The sequence below is a fragment of the Heteronotia binoei genome, chromosome 19 (genome assembly GCF_032191835.1).
Source record: "Heteronotia binoei isolate CCM8104 ecotype False Entrance Well chromosome 19, APGP_CSIRO_Hbin_v1, whole genome shotgun sequence".
In the NCBI taxonomy this organism is placed as follows: domain Eukaryota; kingdom Metazoa; phylum Chordata; class Lepidosauria; order Squamata; family Gekkonidae; genus Heteronotia; species Heteronotia binoei.
Window position 1 is genome coordinate 22,017,408 of NC_083241.1, and position 19,992 is coordinate 22,037,399.

Consider the following 19,992-nt stretch of genomic DNA (forward strand, 5'->3'; position numbering starts at 1 on the left):
GCCCCCCCAAGCACCAAAACTACAGAGCATCACTGCCCTAGACAGAGAGTTCCATAGGTCCATAAGTATTATCTACCATAGGTCTTGTAAGATAATGACATAATCCCCATGTATACCACTCTCAGCTCTTTAGAGGCAAAAGATAACACATTCACTTTTAAACATTTGCCTTTAGGGAAGTAAAGCTTCTGGACAAAGCCACTGACCAAGCAAGTGCTTTCAAGTCCCAAGCAGGGTTTCTCCTCCAGCTGGTTGCTTTCTCGCCCACTGCTGAAGGGACAAATTCTGCAAAGTGCTTACAGGTGAGGCTTCTCTGGCCCCTTCTCACCTGCACGGGGGAGGTGACAATCAGGCAGGTGACAAGCAGGGTGTCATTTCCCCTAAACAGAACTATTATAAGCTTTAGGAGCTCCCTAGCCCATCTCCTGGAAAGGAGCTGGGTACCAAAAGTGCAGAGACACAGAATGCTGCCCTCTCGCCCAATGGTTTTACCTGAGAAAAAAGACTCAGTAAGTACTTCTTGAGACCTTTTGCTGCCGGCTACAGAATTCAAGGAATGCCTTTGAGTCATTGCAAGAGCATTAAAGGGTTTGTTTTCTGCTGAACTGGAGAGGATTTGAGAGGACAAGTGAAAGAACCAGGGAGATGGTGTGTGATGGGGGGGGGGGGGGTAGCGGCAAGGGGAGAACCAAGAAGTGGCCATTCTAGGAACATTATTTTGCACTATGAGAATTTTTAAAGAACAAACTCTTAATTTGTGGCAATTGTGTCGCCCCCCCCCCCCCCCCCCCCAGCTAGTATGAGCATGGCAACATTCTTCAAGAGGCTAGAGCAGGCGCTTCCAAACTATGGCTCCAGAACCAAGTATGGCTCAGTCATGGAATGGAACCCAGTATGACTTTTTTTTTAAAGGAAACAAAATATTACAGTGGAGGAACAAGAGGGGTGCTACAAGAACCAGTGACAAGCAAGAATTTTCATGGGACTAAAAGGCTTTTAAGGGATCCAATACAAAATAAGAGAAAAGATAGAAATGAACAGTTGCCAATAAGCCAGGCACAACCTGTACAGGTTTATCCCACGACACACAAATGGTGGAGCAGGGAGCTCCTTTCTCTATTGAGGAATTATTATGGGATGCTGTGCAAGCCTCTTGCCAATAAAGGAGTCTCAACTGCTGGTGTTTGGGTTGCTGAAACATTATGGATGATTAATCAACATGTCAGTTATCAGTCATGTTAAAGTCATGTTTTTTCATTTAGACAAACTGCCTTTCCTACCCTGGCTCTTTCATGATCTCTTGCTCTTAAATTTGATATTTATTTATTGCTCTTTTACTATAAAAAGTTGTTGAGTGGGTAGGGAAGATGTAAACGTCTTTTCTTTGATATGCCTTTTTTTTTGGGAGGGGGGGACACCAGTGTATTGGTGTTTGACCCCTGGGGTAAGGGGATAACTTAAATGGGATGGTGAAGGCTGTTCAGTTTTGAGTCGTGTCCTCTCCAGCAAAGCAGTTTGGGGACACCAGTTGTGATGTTGCCACTCACATGGGCTGCGGCTCAGTGGGAGAGCATCTGCTTGGCAAGCAGAAGGTCCCAGGTTCAATCCCCAGCATCTGCAGTTAAAACTATCAGGTAGAGGGTGATGCAAATGACCTCAGGTTGAGACCTTGGAGAGACACTGCCAGTTGGAGGAGACAAGACATAGCTCTCGTGGGAGTTGTCCTTGAAAGGGCAGCTGCTGTAAGAGCTCTCTCGGCCCCACCCACCTCACAAGATTGACCTTGATGGACTGATGGTTCAATTCGATGCAAGGCAGCTTCATATGTTCTCCTGGAAATGCCTGGGAAAGGTCTGGAAAGGTCACCATCTCAGCTGTGGCCCTGTATCTTCCTTCCCTGTCCCCTATAGTTTTTAACCACAGTCTCATTCCAGCAGCCCAAGGTCTTCTTGTTGAACACAAGATGGTATATGTAATGTACTGAGTGACGAGACGTGTTGAAGGCAACATACTTTATTGGCAAGTACATCACAAGGGAAGGACACGCGGGCCGGGTCCCGATTATATACATCCCCCGGAACAACCCTCCATCTGGCCAGGTCCAATCCTGGCCAGTTAAACTTCCCACCACAGATCTTGATTGGCGGAGCATATTAGAGAGCTACATCCGGGGACCCATGGGCTTCCACTGGTCGCCTCTGTAGCATTCGCTGTGTTATACCATTAAGACTGAAATGCAAGACATAACAGGATACCTTCCCCAAATAAGTAAAAGGCTGTGTCTCCAAAACAAAACAAAAGTTTATTTCATAGAGGTTATTTCAGACTTCTGTTGAAGGGAGGAGGAAAAAGAATCATGCTGGGTGTGGGTAGGGAAGATGTAAGTTTAAAGGTCTTTTCTTTGATATGCCTTTTTTTTTTTGAGGGGGGGACACCAGTGTATTCTAAGGATGTTTGTCATGATTTCTTATGCCTTACAGACCAATATTTATAGTGATGCTATTAACATGGGTCAAACAGTCACTTTTTAAAAAGCCAAAGTATTTGTTCCTACCTCTGCCACGCATCCCAAATACATAGGCCCATCTAACTGAGCCAAGAATGAGGCAGAGATAAGAATACTTGAGGAGGGAGAACCATCACAAAGGGCCTGACATATGAAGGGCAAGAGCCCTCCTTAAATGGTTGGTTTCTTTCTGTGCCCTGAATTATAGCAGTTGATGTAGCTAAAACGGTGAGCTTGGCTGCCTTCACTCCTTCGCTTGCTGATAGGACAGATGTAAATAGTTCTGCGGACATGTGCTTTCTTAAAAGTAAACTGAAGGGAAAGGGCTGGTGCTTTCACACACTCTGCATAACTCCCTTTCAATCCTCTTTCAATGCACTTTGCAACTGGATTTTACTGTGTGACATGGCAAAATCCACTTGCAAGCAGTCACTAAAGTGGATTGAAACTGCATTATTTAGCATGTTTGAAAGAGTTCGGCATCTTTCAAATTGAGTGGATTTCTGTTTTTTCTCTTTTCCTTTGCTTTATTCCTTAGATTTTCTTCTTGAGTTCTTTCACTACAGTTTCACTATAGTTTGGTGTAGTGGTTAAGTGAGCCAGGTTTGATTCCCCATTCCTCCACTCGCAGCTGCTGGAATGGCCTTGGGTCAGCCATAGATCTCATAGGAGTTGTTCTTGAAAGGGCAGCTGCTGTAAGAGTTCTCTCAACCCCACCCACCTCACAGGGTGTAAGACACTTTTTTCAAACGTTGGTTTTTTATATGTTAGGGTTGCCAGTCTCCAGGTGGTAGCTGGAGATCTCCTGGGATTACAACTTATCTCCAGGTGGAAGAGATCAGTTTCTGGAGGATGGAAGCTATGGCATTAGACCCCATTGAAGTCCTTCCCTTCCCCAAGAGCTGCCTTCCTCAGGCTCTACCCTCAAAATCTCTAAGTATTTCCCTACCGAGAACTTCTGTGTGCTTCAGTTGGTGAGTTTCCTGGTTGCTTGGAAAAGGAGTTCTCACTAATGACCACATGGGAGTCTTAAAATCTCTGATGATGCCCCTCTCCATTGTCCTTCATCCTTTTTGTCTGTCATTGCCCATGAGTAAGTAAGTAAGTAAGTAAAATGTTATTTGTATCCCGCCCTCCCCCGCCAAAGCAGGCTCAGGGCGGCTAACGGTATCCGTGAATAAACAATACAGTAATAAAACATTAAAATTAGCATATTAAAAATAGTAGGATGGTCTGTGTTTCGTTAATGATCTGAATTCATGTTTGTTGTTATTTATTTGGCTTTCCACATTCTCTCTCCTCTGGTCTTAATTTCAAATGTGCAACTTGATGTCTCATTGCAAAGGATGCCCTGATTATGGCAAATGACACTGTCTGCAAGTCCATCCAAATGCTGCTTGTTGAAGTCATGCACAGCAGTAGCATTGATCTTTGTGTGGGCGTTCAGATAATCAGGAGCCGTGAGAAAGCAAAATACTGGGCTTTACTTGCCAAAGCAGGCAATGTGCCTGGTTCACCCCACCTCTGTTTTAGCCCTGTCACAGTCCAGCAAGGTAAACTAGGCTGAGAAGAACATTACTGATCTGAGGTCACACCATGGGCTTCTACAACTGAGGGAAGATTTGAACCCAGGGCTTCCCATACCCATGGTTCCCACTACACTATGTCAGCCCCCTCACACTGGTTTGCTAAGTTGTGCATCTTAAAATAACAAAGAATGATTGATACACTCCGTTTATGTGATGCCTTCTGTGCGGTTAATGCTCCACATGCTTATTCCTCACCTCTTGCTCGATGAATGCTTGGCTTTCTCCATATTCAACACGTGTACCAACTGCCCCTGTTTACCAGGGACGGCTGTATTTCTAGTGCTTTTTCCTCATAAATCACTGTCTCCATTTCGCCTTTGGGGAAAGATCTTGAAGATGACTTTAAAAGGTTTTGTTAATTAGCACTAGCTTACTTTCAATCCCTCATGAGCATCCAAACAGTGAATGTTGCTGAATGCCTTGAAGTTACAGCAATTCTATCCATAGTATCACTTTATTATGAGGCTCAACTGTCTTTAACTTCTTTAGTAAACAATTTTTTAAAAAAAAGCAAGATCAACATCTGGTCAGCTCCCTAATACAAATTGGTGAAGAACCCATGCAACCATGACTGTTGCAGAGTTAAATATATACATTATGCACAAAATGGCCTTCAGCATTGAGCAGAGGGAAAGTGGAGTGGAATGGGGAGGGCAACCAGTGATGTTTGGTGTAACCGTACTTAACAGCAGCTGTGCGGGATCAGAGCAGTGATCCACCCAGTCCAACATCCTGTGTCACACATTGGGTAGCCTTGTGGCAGTCCAGAAGTCTGCAAGTGGAATACAAAGGCCAAAACCTTCCCCTGTTAATATCTAGAGGGTTACTGTCACTGAACATGGAGGTTCCATTCTGCTATTGATGGATACTTCTTCCATGAATTTGTCCAATCCTTTTAAAAATCCCATTAAATTAGGAGCCATTACTACCTCCTGCAGCAATGAATTCCGCAGGTGAAATAAGTGTTCAAAAGAGTGTTCTTGGAAAACATGTGTGAATGTCTGAATCTGTGAAGACTTCAGTGTCTTTCTAGTTTCTTCCCACTGAGGGGACTAGTTAGTGACAGGGAGATGGAAACAAAAGAAGAGGTTGTTTGTTTCAGCTCTAAAATGGCTGCTCATCTTTCTTCCCCCCCACACTTTTTTTTTAAAAAAAAACCAGCTCCATATGATTAGTTGTTTCATAACCCCAGCTCTGCCAAGATTGTGGAGGGTTCCCAGCTCCTTCAGGGATGTGTTGACTTGCTGGCTGCCTGGAGGTGCTCAAGCAACTTACAGCTCTCTGCCTGGGTCAGGAACTCGCTGGGCCCTGCTTAGCTGCCTGCTGCAACCCTCAGCTCTGGCCTGTCAGAGAGAGATCCTTAAGTTTGTTGGTGATGGAAAGCAATGCACAGAGTATCACACAGTTTATCAGAAGACAGCACCAGACAGCCTCTAGCCAAACCGTTTGTTCTTTAGAATGTAATAGCTACTTAGTGGCTGAAACCTTTTAGCCATAAACATGACAAAAGAGAATAACGAAAATAGCACCCCGTGCCATACAGAATGATTGATAAATCGGTCCTCAGACAGGCAAGGCCTGTGGAACTGCTGGCCTTTGGTTTGGTTCTCCCCCGTCCAGGCTAAAGAAATGTAAAGATTCCTCACTTGTGTAGTTTGCATTTTCCTCATGTTAGAGGCAATTTCTATTTCTTGCTTCAAACAATTTTATTAGTAACATATGGTAGTATATTCTTACATCATTAATAACTACTTTTTTCCTCTATCCCATATATTACCTTCTAACCACCCCTCCCCCCGTTACTTGACCCCCGCCGGTGTACTATACTTAAAATATTAATATTAAAGGTACCCTTAATTAATAAGAACCAAAATTCATATCCTCCTCCCTCTTATTATCAAAAATTGTCCAATGTCCATTTATTTTCCACTCTTTTTCTACGTATCTTCTGAACTTTTTCCACTCCATCTTAAATACTTCTAAATCATAGTCTCCTAAGATTCTTGTTAACTTGTCCATTTCACTCCATGCCATAACTTTTACAATCCAATCCAATGTCATAACTTTTACAATCCAATCCCATTTCTCTGGTATTTTTTCTTGCTTCCACAACTGTGCATACAGTGTGCTAGCAGCTGAGAGCAAGTACCAGATTAAAGTCATAACAACATAAAAGAAGCCATGTTGGATCAGGCCAATGGCCCATCCAGTTCAACACTCTGTATCACACAGTGGCAAAAAATATCTCTCTCTCTCTCTCTCTCTCTCTCTCTCTCTCTCTCTCTCTCTCTCTCTCTCTCTCTCTCTCTCTCTCTCTCTCTCTCTCTCTATATATATATATATATATATATATATATATATACACACACACACTGTGGCTAATAGCCACTGATGGACCTCTGCTCCAAATTTTTATCTAACCCCCTCTTGAAGCTGGCTATGCTTGTAGCCGCCACCACCTCCTGTGGCAGTGAATTCCACATGTTAATCACCCTTTGGGTGAAGAAGTACCTCCTTTTATCCGTTCTAACCCAACTGCTAAGCAATTTCATTGAATGCCCACGAGTTCTTGTATTGTGAGAAAGGGAGAAAAGTACTTCTTTCTCTACCTTCTCCATCCCATGCATAATCTTGTAAACCTCTATCATTTCACCCCGCAGTCGACGTTTTTCCAAGCTAAAGAGACCCAAGCGTTTTAACCTTTCTTCATAGGGAAAGTGTTCCAAACCTGTAATCATTCTAAGTCCTATCAGTCAAGCATCAGGTTAAATGACTAGTCGAAGTTGATACAAAGACTACGTTTATTGATAGACCGATACTTTGGCCAGAGCTGTTGCTTGAGAAGAATGAAACCGATACATTGATACACAACTCTTAAGAATCAATTCAAAGGGATTCCAAAGGGAGTGGGACACAGAGGAGCGTTCACACATAGAATATCAAAACTACATACATTCCCAGGGCGTTATCAGGCATTCGGCCTTGCTATGCCCAAATGGCTCATCCTCCCGGAGAAGAATTCATGGGAAGGTGCTGATTGCTTTGTTCCCTTCACACTACCTCTAATTAAGCAGTCATAAAGCGGGAGGAAAGCCAGGAAAGAATAATAAACTAACAACATTTGGTTCTCTGGGATCTTTCCCACACCTGTTTCTAGCAAGGCCCTAAAGCGATCAGTTATTGATCAGAATTAGCCATGCTTGACACTATCTTCTTTTGGAAATTTTTCCATTTATAATCCCAACAGAAAAGTCTCTGCAACTTTATTAAATTCATATCCCAAAATCTTAGAAATCTCTTGTTGAATCATCTGCCAATACTTTTTTGCTCTTTCACAAGTCCACCACATATGGTAGAAAGAACCTTCATGTTTTTTACATTTCCAACATCTGTCTGGCATCTTATTGTTCATCTTTGCCAACTTTTTAGGAGTCATGTACCATCTATACATCATCTTAGAACAATTTTCTTTGATACTCTGACATGTTGAGAGTTTCATAGAATTATTCCACAAATATTCCCATGTATCCATCTGTATTTCTTTATTTACATTAATTGCCCACTTAACCATTTGAGATTTCACTACTTCATCTTCCGTAGACCATTTTAAAAGTAACTTATAAATTTTCGGAATTAATTTTTCATTATCTCCAAGCAGAACTTTTTCCATTTCCGTTTGTTCTCATCTTATTCCTTCGGTTTTAAGATCACTTTCCACCAAACTCTTTATTTGTTGCATTTGAAACCAATCATACTTATAATTCAGCTCCTCAGCAGTTTTCAGCCCTATTTTACCACTTTGTATTTTTAATAGTTGATTGTATGACATCCATTTTCCCTCTCCTAACTCAGCTGTTATTTTTATTACTTCTGCAGGCACTATCCATAGTGGTTTTCTCTCATCACCATATTTCTTATACTTCATCCAGATGTTTAGTAAGTTATTTCTTATGTAATGGTGAGAGAAGAAACCATCCATCTTTTTCTTCTCATAGTACATATAAGCGTGCCAGCCGAATTTATTTCCATGACCTTCCAATGTTAAAAGTTTTTTATTCAATAACGTCACCCAAACTTTTATCCACACCAGACAAACTGCTTCATGATATAGTATTAAATCTGGTAACTGAAATCCTTCTCTTTCTTTAGCGTCTGTTAAAACTTTCATTTTAATCCTTGGTTTCTTTCCAGCCCATATAAATTCTGAGATCTTTCTTTGCCATTTATTAAATTGTTTGCTGTCATTCACAATCAGGATAGTTTGGAATAGATACATTATTCTCGGCAAAATGTTCATCTTAATTGCATCTATTCTCCCAAGCAGTGACAAATTAGGCTTGTTCCATTTTATCACATCTTCATCCATTTTACACCATAACATTTCATAATTATTTTTAAACAAATCAATGTTCTTCATTGTTATTTCCACACCCAAATATTTTACTTTAGAGGTAACTTCACATCCCGTTAGCTTCTGCAGTTCCTTTTGTTTATTTACTTGCATATTTTTACATAAAAGTTTTGATTTTTCTTTATTAACATAAAGTCCCGCCAATTCTCCAAAATTTTGTATTTTAGCTAACAACAAAGGTGTTACTTGTATAGGATTTTCATTTATAAACATTACGTCATCTGCAAATGCTCTATATTTATAAGTAAATCCTTTAATTCTCATTCCTTCTATTTCTTCATCATCTTGTATTTGCATCAATAAGATTTCAAGAGTCATTATAAATGACAATGGTGAAAGCGGACAACCTTGTCTTGTGCCTTTGCTAATTTTCATTTCATCTGTGAGATCTGCATTTATACATAACCTTGCACGTTGTTCAGTATATATTGCCTTTATCATTCTTACAAAGTTTCCCCCCAACTTTATTTTTTCCATAACTGCAAACATAAAGTCCCAGTTCAGATTATCAAAAGCTTTCCCTGCATCCGCAAAAAATAATGCAACTTCTTTCTCTGGATGTCTTTCATAATATTCTACAATATTTACAACAGTTCTAATATTGTCTCTTATTTGCCTTTTGGGGGAGAAAGCCCGCTTGATCTTCCTTTATAAAATTTATTAAATAATGTTTAAGCCGTTCTGTCAGGATTCTTGTGTATATCTTATAATCATTATTTAATAATGAAATTGGTCTATAATTCTTTACATTCGTGACATCTCTATCTTCCTTTGGAATCAACGAGATTACAGCTTCTTTCCATGTATTAGGTATTTTCCCATTCAATCTTATCGCATTCATCAATTTTTGAAGTTTCAGTACTAATTGTTTTTTAAGCATTCTAAAAAAATTTGCCGTAGATCCATCTGGTCCGGGTGCCTTTCCAATTTTCATCACATTAATCACTGCTTCAATTTCTATTTTTTCAATTGGATCATTCAAAATTTTTTCCATATATTTGGTTAAGGGTGCTATTTTGATCTTTTGCAAATACGTTTCGATCTTTTCTTTCCTTACTTTAACACCTTAAAGAAATTAGCATAATACTTAAAAAATTCTCTCTTTATTCCTTCTTGGTCTACCACCTCTTTCCCATCAACCACAATTTTATTAATAATTTTACTTTCTCTCCTTTTCTTCAATTGCCAGGCCAAGTACTTTCCAAGTTTGTTTGCACCCTCAAAAAATTTCTGTTGCAATTTTTTCAAATTCCATTCCATTTCCTTATTTAACAAATGTCTCATTTGTGTTTGCAATATTGTAATCTCCCTTATAATTTTCTTTTTCCCTGGACTTTTTCTTAATTCACCTTCTTTTTTCTTAATTTCATTTTGAATGTCCAACATCTGTTTATCTTTTGCTCTCTTATCTTTATTATTCAATGTTATTAGTATTCCTCTCATTACTGCCTTATAGGCATCCCATACAGTCTGAAATTCTATATCTTCTCTTTCATTAATTTGGAAATAAGCTTTAGTTTCATTTTCTAAAGATGTCACAATTTCTTTATTTTGTAGTAAGTCTTCATTTATTCTCCATCTTCTCGACTTTTTAGACAATTTTGTAATCCACATTATTAGGTTGTGGTCAGCTCCTATTTTGGGTAAAATCTCTATCTTCCTTGTTATAAGTCCCAAATCTTTAGTACCCCACAACATGTCAATTCTAGAAAAGGAATTATATCTGGCTGAGAAAAAGGTGTAGTCCCATACTTCAGGATTAAACTTCCTCCATATATCCTCCAAATTCTCTTGTTTAACCAGCTCAAAAAGATTTTGGCAATTTTCCGTCTTTATCAATTTTTTTCTTCCCAATTCTATCTATTGTGTTTTGAATTGTTCCATTAAAGTCCCCCATCAATAAAATTTGCTCATAAGTCACTTCATCAAGATGTTGCGTAATATTTTTGCACCGTCCCAACAATAAAGTTTTTTTAGCATTTAATAAAATTTCCACTGCTATGTATCTTCCATCTTTATCTTTAAAAACCAATTTTGGGTCTAATTCTTTTTTAATATAAAAATTACTCCTCTCTTCTTCTGTTCAGCCAATGTATAAAATTCTAGTCCCAATTGCTTATTCCATAAAAATTTATAATCCTTTTGTCTAATATGTACTTCTTGTAAACAAACTATATTACAATTTTGGTTTTTTATCCAATGAAATGTTGCCCTTCTTTTTTGTGGTGAATTTAGTCCATTTACATTCCAAGATATCAATTTGTAATCCATCATGGTGAAAATTATTTATTTACTCCATAAAATCTACACAGTTCCTGCGTGTTTGTAATTGTAATCCTTTTCCCTTGAAGTTCAAAGTTCATACCTTCAGGTATTATTCATCTGTATCTCATTCCATTGTCACATAGTTTTTCTGACAATTTTTATATGCATTCCTGTCAGTTAACACTTGTCTTGACAACTCTTTCATAATTCTTATTCTACTACCTCCCACTATCAATGTCTTTTCAAAAATTTTATTTATGATTTTTCCCACGATTTCTTTTGTCATAAATCTTATAACCATATCTCTTGGCAGATTGTTCTTTTTTGCATAGAGTGAGTTCACTCTATACATATAATCATACATATTTCTATTCCCTTCGGGATCTTCCTCCAAAAATTCTGCAATTATTTTTATGTATTCTTTCAAATCAGATTCTTCATCTTCTTGTACACCTCTCAGACGAATCTGTGTCTCCATCAACTTACAGTCATGTATTATCACCTTTTCTTGTAATTTTAACAAGGTGGAATCATATGTTTTCAGTCTCTCTTCCACCGCTTGTACTTTTTTTGTTATTACTATAGTCTCATTTCTGAGATTCTCTATCTCTTTTTTAATTCTTTTTTTTTTTTAGTCCTCAATGTCCTTTCATTTCTTTTTTAGAGGCAGTTATCATTTCTTTCACCCCCTTCATTATCCTGGCTTCCATTGCATCTAATTGGATTTGCATTTTCTCCATTGAAGCAGACCTAGTACAAATTTGCTTCGGGTCATATAAAAAAAGATCAAAACTTTTTATCTCGCCAAATTAAATTTGAACCATCAGGTTTAATAAAGTGAAGCTTGCCCTTTCCAATAAACCCAATTTTGCCATCCTCTGGGCCTTCCAGGCTCAGATATTAATATTTAAAGTTTTTATTTTTCCCAAAATGGCGGTCGTGACTTTTGCTTCACTTTTAAAAAATGTCCTTCTTTTCCCTTTATCCAATTCAGATCTTCTTCACCACTGTCCAATAGTCCTTATTTTAAAATTACCAACTCAATTAACTCCACCAATTTTTATTGTCCCAGTCACTTTAAAAACATTGTTAAAACTTTGTCCTCCCAGCAATGGCCGCCGATGTTTCTCTCTGATATTATAATCCTAGAGTAGGCTGTTTACTTCTCTTACTTCCTTCTTCTTCCTCTGGTACTTCCTGCTATTCCTGCCACCAAGTCTCATTTTGCTGGTAGAGAAATCTCACGATGTCTGACGTACTTCCTGTGTTGACTGTGAGTGCTGCAGATCTATGACGATGGGGCTACTTCCTCAACCACAGATAGACTAAACAATAAATTCCTTTCTCCTTTTAGCACTGTCTTTTAGATTTACAAAGTTCAAATGTAGCCCCTTTTCTTCTCCTCTTTTCAGGCTTCCATTATATCCAACTTCCACCTTTTAATTCTGTTTTCTTTAGCTTTAATTAGTCCCGGAGTGAAAAGATAGCGATCAGTGCCTTTTCTTTTGTAGTTTATCCAAATCAACACCAGTCTTTTGTAGATTAGATGTTTAAAGTTGTAAAAGAAGACTCGGATCCTGTCGAGCTTAAGTCAAATAAATGACTCTGGAAACTTGTGTAGATGATGAATATGCAACTTCTCTCCAGAGATCCCTCAAAGCCTCAACGGAGCCCCCTCCGAAACACCCCTTCAGCCAAGGTAAGTCTCCTCAAAGTATCTGTGCATATCTTGGACAATTCTCTAGCTGAGAAAAGTAAGCAGAAGGCATTAATTTGCCTTTTACTACCCTGAACAGCAGTGCCAGCCTGCCTCCGTTAAGGAAAGCAGCTCAGCTCGCCATTTTCCGATCCCAGAAGTCTCCAGAGGCAATTTCTATTTCTGAAATGATCTAAATAGTTGTGGTGCTGGACAGATTCTGTTACTTTTTAATAGGATTGCCAGGTCTTATTCAAGAAATATCTAGGGACTTTGGGGGTGGAGCCAGGAGACTTTGGGGGTAGAGCCAAGAGCAAGGGTGTGACAAGCATGGTCATCACATTTAAAGGGACCATGCACCTTTTAAATGCTTCCCTCCATTTGGAAATACTGGAGGATAGGGGCACCTTCTTTTGGGGCTCATAGAATTGGACTCCCAGGTCCAATCTTTTTGAAACTTGGGGGAGGGGGGTGTTGAGGAGAGGCACCAGATGCTATGCTGAAATTTGGTCCCTCTACCTCAAAAAACAGCTCCCTCGGAGCCCCAGATACCCACAGATCAATTTTCCATTATACCCATGGCTTTTTTTGAGGAGGAACACACAGGAATGCAGTTCCGGCTGGCTTGGCACCAAGAGGTGTGGCCTAATATGCAAATGAGTTCCTTCTGGGCTTTTCCTACTGATCTCTATTGGGTATAATGGAGTGTCCAGCAGACATTTCCCTTCCCCCGCCTGCTTTCTGATGACCCTGAAGCCAGGGAAGGGCCTCCAAACTGGGAGATCCTCTGCCTCTACCTGGGGATTGGCCACCCTACTTTTAAATAAGGCTGCCATATTTTTCTTCAGGATCTGCTCTGGAGTCTTTAACAATAGCCTGATACAGAGAAATTAAGACAGAATTTTTTATTAACCCCTTTGCTAAAAGTGTGGAAAACTTGACCTATTTGGTTTCTGCATGGCAGGCGGTCATTAAAGGCTCAGGAATGGAGCCAGCAAAAACCTCTCCCCAAACCTCATGATTAACCTTCCCCCAGCTGCCCCATTTTCTTTGTTTTCTATTGGATACGATCCTGTTCCCATGGACAGGAATCCCACTTCCTTCCTCTGAAACCGCATTTTTTAAACATGAAAAACTCTTAGTTGTTGGAAACAAGTCCAGCTGTTCAGTCATCAGTTTTACTGGCTCTGCCAGTGTTTCAGCCCTGTAAGGTGTGTGCCCTTTAAGACAGGGGTGTCAAACATGCATTCCAGGGGCCAAATCAGGCCCCTGGAGGGCTCCTATCAGGCCCCTGAGCAACTGGCTGTCATCTGCTTCCTTCTCCCTACATCTTGCTTTCTTCTGCATAACAGCTTGCTTTGCCAGGCTTGCTGAATTGCACAGGAACTACAGAGCAAAACCTCTATTTTCTCCATTGGCTGAGGCTCCTCCCTTGGGGAGGAAGGGGGGGCAGAGCTTGTTTTTCCAGGCTCTTTCAATCGCACAGCAGAGCTACTGAGCCAAGCCTCTCTTCCTTCTATTGGCTGAGGTCCCCCCCCCCCCGCAGTTCCCTGGAGAAGCAAGGAAAGAGCCACAGCATCCTTTGCTCTGTTCCCTGGATCCCATGGGAGAAATACAAAGAAAGCACCTTTAAGACAAATGAGTGCTAATTTAAGAATGTTTTAAGTTTTTTAACAAATATATATTTAATTGTGTTTGCCTGTGACCTTTATAAAGTTGATATTTCTGCTACCTAATCTTAAATAGGTACACACATGGCCCGACCCAACCTGACACGGCCCAGCCCAACAAGGTCTCATTTATGTCAGATCCAGCCCTCGTAACAAATGAGTTTGACACCCCTGCTTTAAGATGTGAGCCCTCAAAAAGCCAGCGAGCGGCAAATTTCTACAAAGAGAAATTCTAGGGATAAATGTTGAGTGCCAGCCACACCTTTGTGATTTCACAGCTCTGCTTCATCAGGGTTGAACTTAGACTTCCAGGAAAAACAACAGAGTGATCCAGCCCAGCTGGGATTCAGAATGTGGGGGAAGATGAGCATATATTAGTACAGCCCCTGAAGAAAAACAAAATCCTCCCCAGCCCCCCTCCCTCATTCTTAGACCTAGAGAACTAGTTCACCAGGGAGAAAGCTAGGCTAGATTTCTAGAGATCCACCTGCATGGGATGGTCCCACACAACATTTCTGAGTTCAGTTCTAATTTCAGATATACAGAGGAAGGGACTAAACAGTTGTAAGAGCAAGCAAAAATACATTTTTATGCAGGTGCCATGCCTTGGGGATCTAATTGGGTTGCCAATTCTGGGTTAGGAGATTTCTGGAGATTTGGGGATGGAGCCGGGGAAAGATGTTTGGGGAGGGGGAGGGACCTCAGCAGGGATTGGACTCTGCAGAATCCACTCTCTGAAGCTGCCATTTCCTCTACGAGAATAGATCTCTGTAGTCTAAAGATAGGGTTGCCAATCCCCAGGTGGGGGCAGGGGATCCCCCGGTTTGGAGACCCTTCCCCCACTTCAGGGTCATCAGAAAGCAGGGGGAGGGGAGGGAAATGTCTGCTAGGAACTCTATTATTCCCTATGGAGATTTAGTCCCATAGAAAATCATGGAGAATTGATTCATGGGTATTTGGGGCTCTGGGGTGGGGCTGTTTTTTGGGATAGAGGCACCAAAATTTCAGTATAACATCTAGTGCCTCTCCCCAAAATACCCCCCAAGTTTCAAAAAGATTGCACCAGGGGGTCCAATTCTATGAGCCCCAAAAGAAGGTGCCCCTATCCATTATTTCCTATGGAAGGAAGGAATTGAAAAGGTGTGCCGTCGCTTTAAATGTGATGGCCAGAACTCCCTTTGGAGTTCAATTATGCTTGTCACAGCCTTGATCTTGCCTCCACCCCTAATGTCTCTTGGCTCCACCCCCAAAGTCTCCTGGCTCCACCCCCAAATTCCCCAGATATTTCTTGAATTGGACTTGGCAACCCTATCTAAAGATCAGTTATAATTCCAGGAGAACTTCAGGCCCCACCTGGAGGTTTGCAACCCCAGAATCAAATGAACAATTTGTGCCTACGGCTGTTTACTTGGAAATCAGTCCCTGTAACTACTCCCAACTAACTACTTTACTATCTGTGATGCCTCTTTTGCATGTGGCTACGACATATACCAAAATAAGGTCCTTGGGTTTTTTCTTTTGAGATCAGAAATAGTGCAAATGGAAATATTGTGGCAGGTGGGCGAGCAGGATGGCAAAGCATTGGAAACTGAAAACAATGCTATATATTCTCCAAGCCTTAAGGGCATAGTTAATTTGTATGTTTTTGTTATGTATAATTGTCATAATTTATACAAACACAGTTGCATGTATGTGTGCAGGTAATCCACGCCAGGCAAACATGCTGTACCTGTTCTGAGGTTTGAAAAATAAATTTCACTTTGGCTTCCATGCCTTTTTTCTCCCACGTTTCTGAGCTTTCATCACCTCCTTGGCCCTGTTGTTTCCAAGCTGTCTTCTCCAATCACATGGGCTGGAAATTTATATTCTAAAGAAACTGCCAACAATGTTGTATTCCAATAACAAGCAGCGTGCAAATTGTGTGGAAGGGACTTGGAGGCCAAGAGCTCGGCTGTTCAAAGTTTGCATACTCTGCAGGTAAAACCCAACTATTCTTTCCGCCTGCAGTTTAAGTATGTGGATTGTGTGGATTCTGCAGTACAAAACCACTATCTGCCTATTTGTTGTCTGTATTGTGTAGGCTTACCCATGGTCAGGCTGGAGTGGGTATAAGGAAGTTGCTTAGGTCCTGGCCAGCTTTACCATTTTCCCCCAGCTAAAAACAGGAACCTTTTTTTGGCTATTCTGAAGAAGTGGAATGAATGCACTCAAGGGTGGAAGAACAAGCTTCTGGCAGCAAACTCAGCTGTGACTTACAATGTGTACTGAAATGGAAGTGTAGATCCAGCATGCACATACATTGGAATGCAAGAGGCACAGAATGCACAAGGTGCCTCTCTCCATTCAGTCAGGATCCCTACTTTCTTACCAAAATGAACACACACAGTGAGTGGAGGAAGGAATGGGATCAAAGCAGTAAGCTGCACCCCAACTAGGGTTGCCAATCCCCAGGTGGGGGCAGGGGATCCCCCAGTTTGGAGGCCCTCCCTCCACTTCAAGGCCATCAGAAAGCAGGAGGGGGGAGGGAAATGGATTCCCTATGGAAACCGATTCCCATAGAGTATAATGAACTGATCCACAAGTATCAGCAGCTCTTGGGGGCCTGTTTTTTAGGTAGAGGTACCAACTTTTCAGCATAGCATCCAATGCCTCTCCCCAAAATACCCTCCAAGTTTCAAAATGATTAGGCTAGGGGGTCCAATTTTATGAGCCCCAAAAGAAGGTGCCCCTATCCTTCATTATTTCCAGTGGAGGGAAGACGTTTAAAAGGTGTGCGGTCCCTTTAAATGTGATGGCCAGAACTCCCTTTGGAGTTCTATTTTGCTTGTCACAGTCTTGCTCCGGGCTCCACCCCAAAGTCCCCAGATATTTTTTAAATTGGACTTGGCAACCCTAACCTTGACATAGGCTTATCATTAGAATGTATAGATGGCAAATGCATTTGTCAGCATTCTAAATGTGTAAAATAAATGCATGTGAGATAAGAACTAGAGTTCTGGCCAAAATGCTGGGCATCACCACACGACATGTCTGCCATGATGATGTCCCTTCTGTGTGATGTCATCACACCAACAACATTGATTCAGGGGGGCTATTTGGGGGTGGGGCTTCCCCCACTGGCCAGTATTGAAGGCCTCAAAATTGGGGGAAACCTGCTCCAATCTGGCAACTCTATCTCCAGGCAACAGAAATAAATTCATCTGAAGGAGGAGAAGGAAAGATTGGATTCATACCCTGCCTTTCACTACCCAAAGGAGTCTCAAAGTGGCTTACAATCTCCTTTCCCTTCCCACAACAGACACTCTGTGAAGGTAGGTGGGGCTGAGAGAGCTCTTTCAAAAAACTGCTCTTGAGAGGAACAGCTCTGAAACAGCAACCAGCAGTGCAGGCGGAGTGGGGAAACAAACCTGGTTCTTCCAGATTAGAGTCCACACACTTAATCACTACATCAGACTGGCTCTCAAACTGGGGCAAATGGCTGCTTTGGAAGGTGGACTCTATGGCATTCTATCCCATTGAAATCCCTCCTCTTCCCAAGCCCCGCCCTCCTCTGGCTCCACCCCCAAAATCTCCAGGTTTTCCCCAACCTAGAGCTGGCAATCCCAGCAGGAACAGATTCTCTGCGTTCCACTGAACACTGGGGAGGAGGTCACCACCCCCTCAGCCTGCACCCCCCAATATCATTTATTTGTATCCCGCCTTTCTGCCCTTACAAGGGTCACCAAGGCACCTAACCATTTGAAACACACATGACAAAATTTCAAACCATTAAAATCAATGCCCCCAATATGTATCATTAAAACAATTAAAAACAGAATTAAAATAATACAAAAGATAAAAACAGCAATTAAAATGTTGGTTAGGAAAGAGGGATCATTTAGGGAATGCTAAACAAAACAAAAGTCTTTACCTGCTGGCAGAAGACAGCAATAATGCGATTTAAATTATGGGCGGAAAGGTACTGGCTGGATTTTAAGAAAAAAAAATTAATAGAGTTGTACAACAGTGCCTTTGGAACTTTAGGGAGGCACGGTGGCTCAGTGGTAGAGCATCTGTTTGGTAAGCAGATGGTCCCAGGTTCAATCCCCGGCATCTCCAACTAAAAAGGGTCCAGGCAAGCAGGCGTGAAAAACCTCAGCTTGAGACCCTGGGGAGCTGCTGCCAGTCGGAGTAGACAATACTGACTTTGATGGACCAAGGGTCTGATTCAGTATAAGCAACTTCATATGTTCATATATAGAGCCCCGTGGCGCAGAGTGGTAAAGCTGCAGTACTGAGCTCTGCAGTTTGATCCTGGCGGAAGCTGGGTTCAAGTAGTCAGCTTGAGGTTGACTCAGCCTTCCATCCTTCCAAGGTTGGTAAAATGAGTACCCAGCTTGTTGGAAGGGAAAGTGCAAATGACTGGGGAAGGCAAAGGCAAACCACCCTGTAAAACATCTGCCGTGAGAACTTTTTGAAAGCAACATCACCCCAGAGTCAGAAACAACTGGTGCTTGACCAGGGGACTACCTTTTTTACCTTTTTAAAAATATGTTCATATGTAACAGTAGAATCAGCTACCGAGGGAGGTCGTGAGCTTCTTCTCACTGGCAGTCTTTAAGCAGTGGCTGGATGAACACTCAACAGGGATATCCTAAACTGATCCTGCATTGAGCAGGGGGTTGGACTAGATGGCCTGTATGGCTCCTTCTAACTCTTGGATTCTATGATTCTAAAAGAAGGGGAAGGATGAATCTGCCTGGGGAGAGATTTCTGGAGCTCTGGTGTCATGACAGAGAAGGTCCTCTCCCAAGGGCAAGGCAAGGGCATCTGAAACAGCCCTCTGAAGATGACCATAGCAGCTGGGTAGGTTCATTAGGGATTAGGCAGTCCTTAAATTATGTTGGTCCAAACTGTAGAAGGCTTTGCAACCCCAAACACATGGACTGTTCCTGCATGTGATGCACTCTCAATCAATTAAAAGAAATGTTTAGCTGATGAATCGTCTTCTTTGTAACCTGTCCACTGACTGATGTTGCGGTTAATATATACATCTAATCTAGGTGTCTTTTTGAGATATTGAAGGAAGTGTGAGAAAATGTGCCATTTAATAAACAAAACCTGCTGTTCATTGTTTAATAGTTCATTGTTTAATGTTTCCTTTTTCCTTCACTGTAACAATCACTCTAAAGAAACTTAAAAGTATTTTAAAAGGAAAAAGTATTTTTTTAAAATTGGCAGTTTCACAATTTAATAATAATAATGATGTTTTTATTTATACCCTGCCCTCCCTGCCGAAGCAGGCTCAGGGCGGCTTACAAGGCATGATATAAAATATCATGGTATAACAATAAAACAAAGTAATACAATCAATAAACAGAGCAATATAAATTATACAATATATAAATTAACATTAAAATCATTAATCTAAAACCAGTATCATGGTGCTACAGTCGCAGTATATACAAGAGGAAGGGGCTGGCCCTGGGACTAGAACGCTGCTGCTGTGTGTGGGCTGGCCGGGATTCTGAAACCGGGGCCGCGCTGCCGCCGGCTCAGCTAAAAGCGTGTGGGTGAGTGGGGGAAACTTAAATTATGCAAAACTGGTATCTTGGATTACGGGGGCTGGTCATGTGACTAGAGGGTGGATGAGGGAGGGGCCATGTGAAGTGGGCGGGGTTGTGTGCGGAGGGGGTGACGCAGCCCTCCAAAAGGGGTGATGCCCAATGGGGGGGGTGACTTGAATCAGTTACACCCCAGGGTGCAACCCACCCTAGTGATGCCTCTGGTTCCCACCAAGGTAGTCCCACTAGCAGTCTGGCCGCTGCATTTTGCACTAGCTGCAGTTTCTGAGTTCGGTACAGGGGCAGTCCCTA

At 41.5% G+C, this 19,992-nt stretch overlaps 1 protein-coding gene across 1 annotated transcript in view; it reads left to right on the forward strand.

The window, feature by feature from the left end:
• The first annotated feature begins 392 nt into the window (after positions 1 to 392).
• BNC1 (basonuclin zinc finger protein 1) overlaps positions 393 to 19,992 on the forward strand; it is a 171,748-nt gene continuing 152,148 nt past the window's right edge. The window contains exon 1 of the mRNA XM_060259736.1: positions 393 to 509. Coding sequence (XP_060115719.1) covers positions 465 to 509 — 45 coding nt within the window. The 5' untranslated portion in view covers positions 393 to 464. The remainder of the gene's footprint in view (positions 510 to 19,992) is intronic.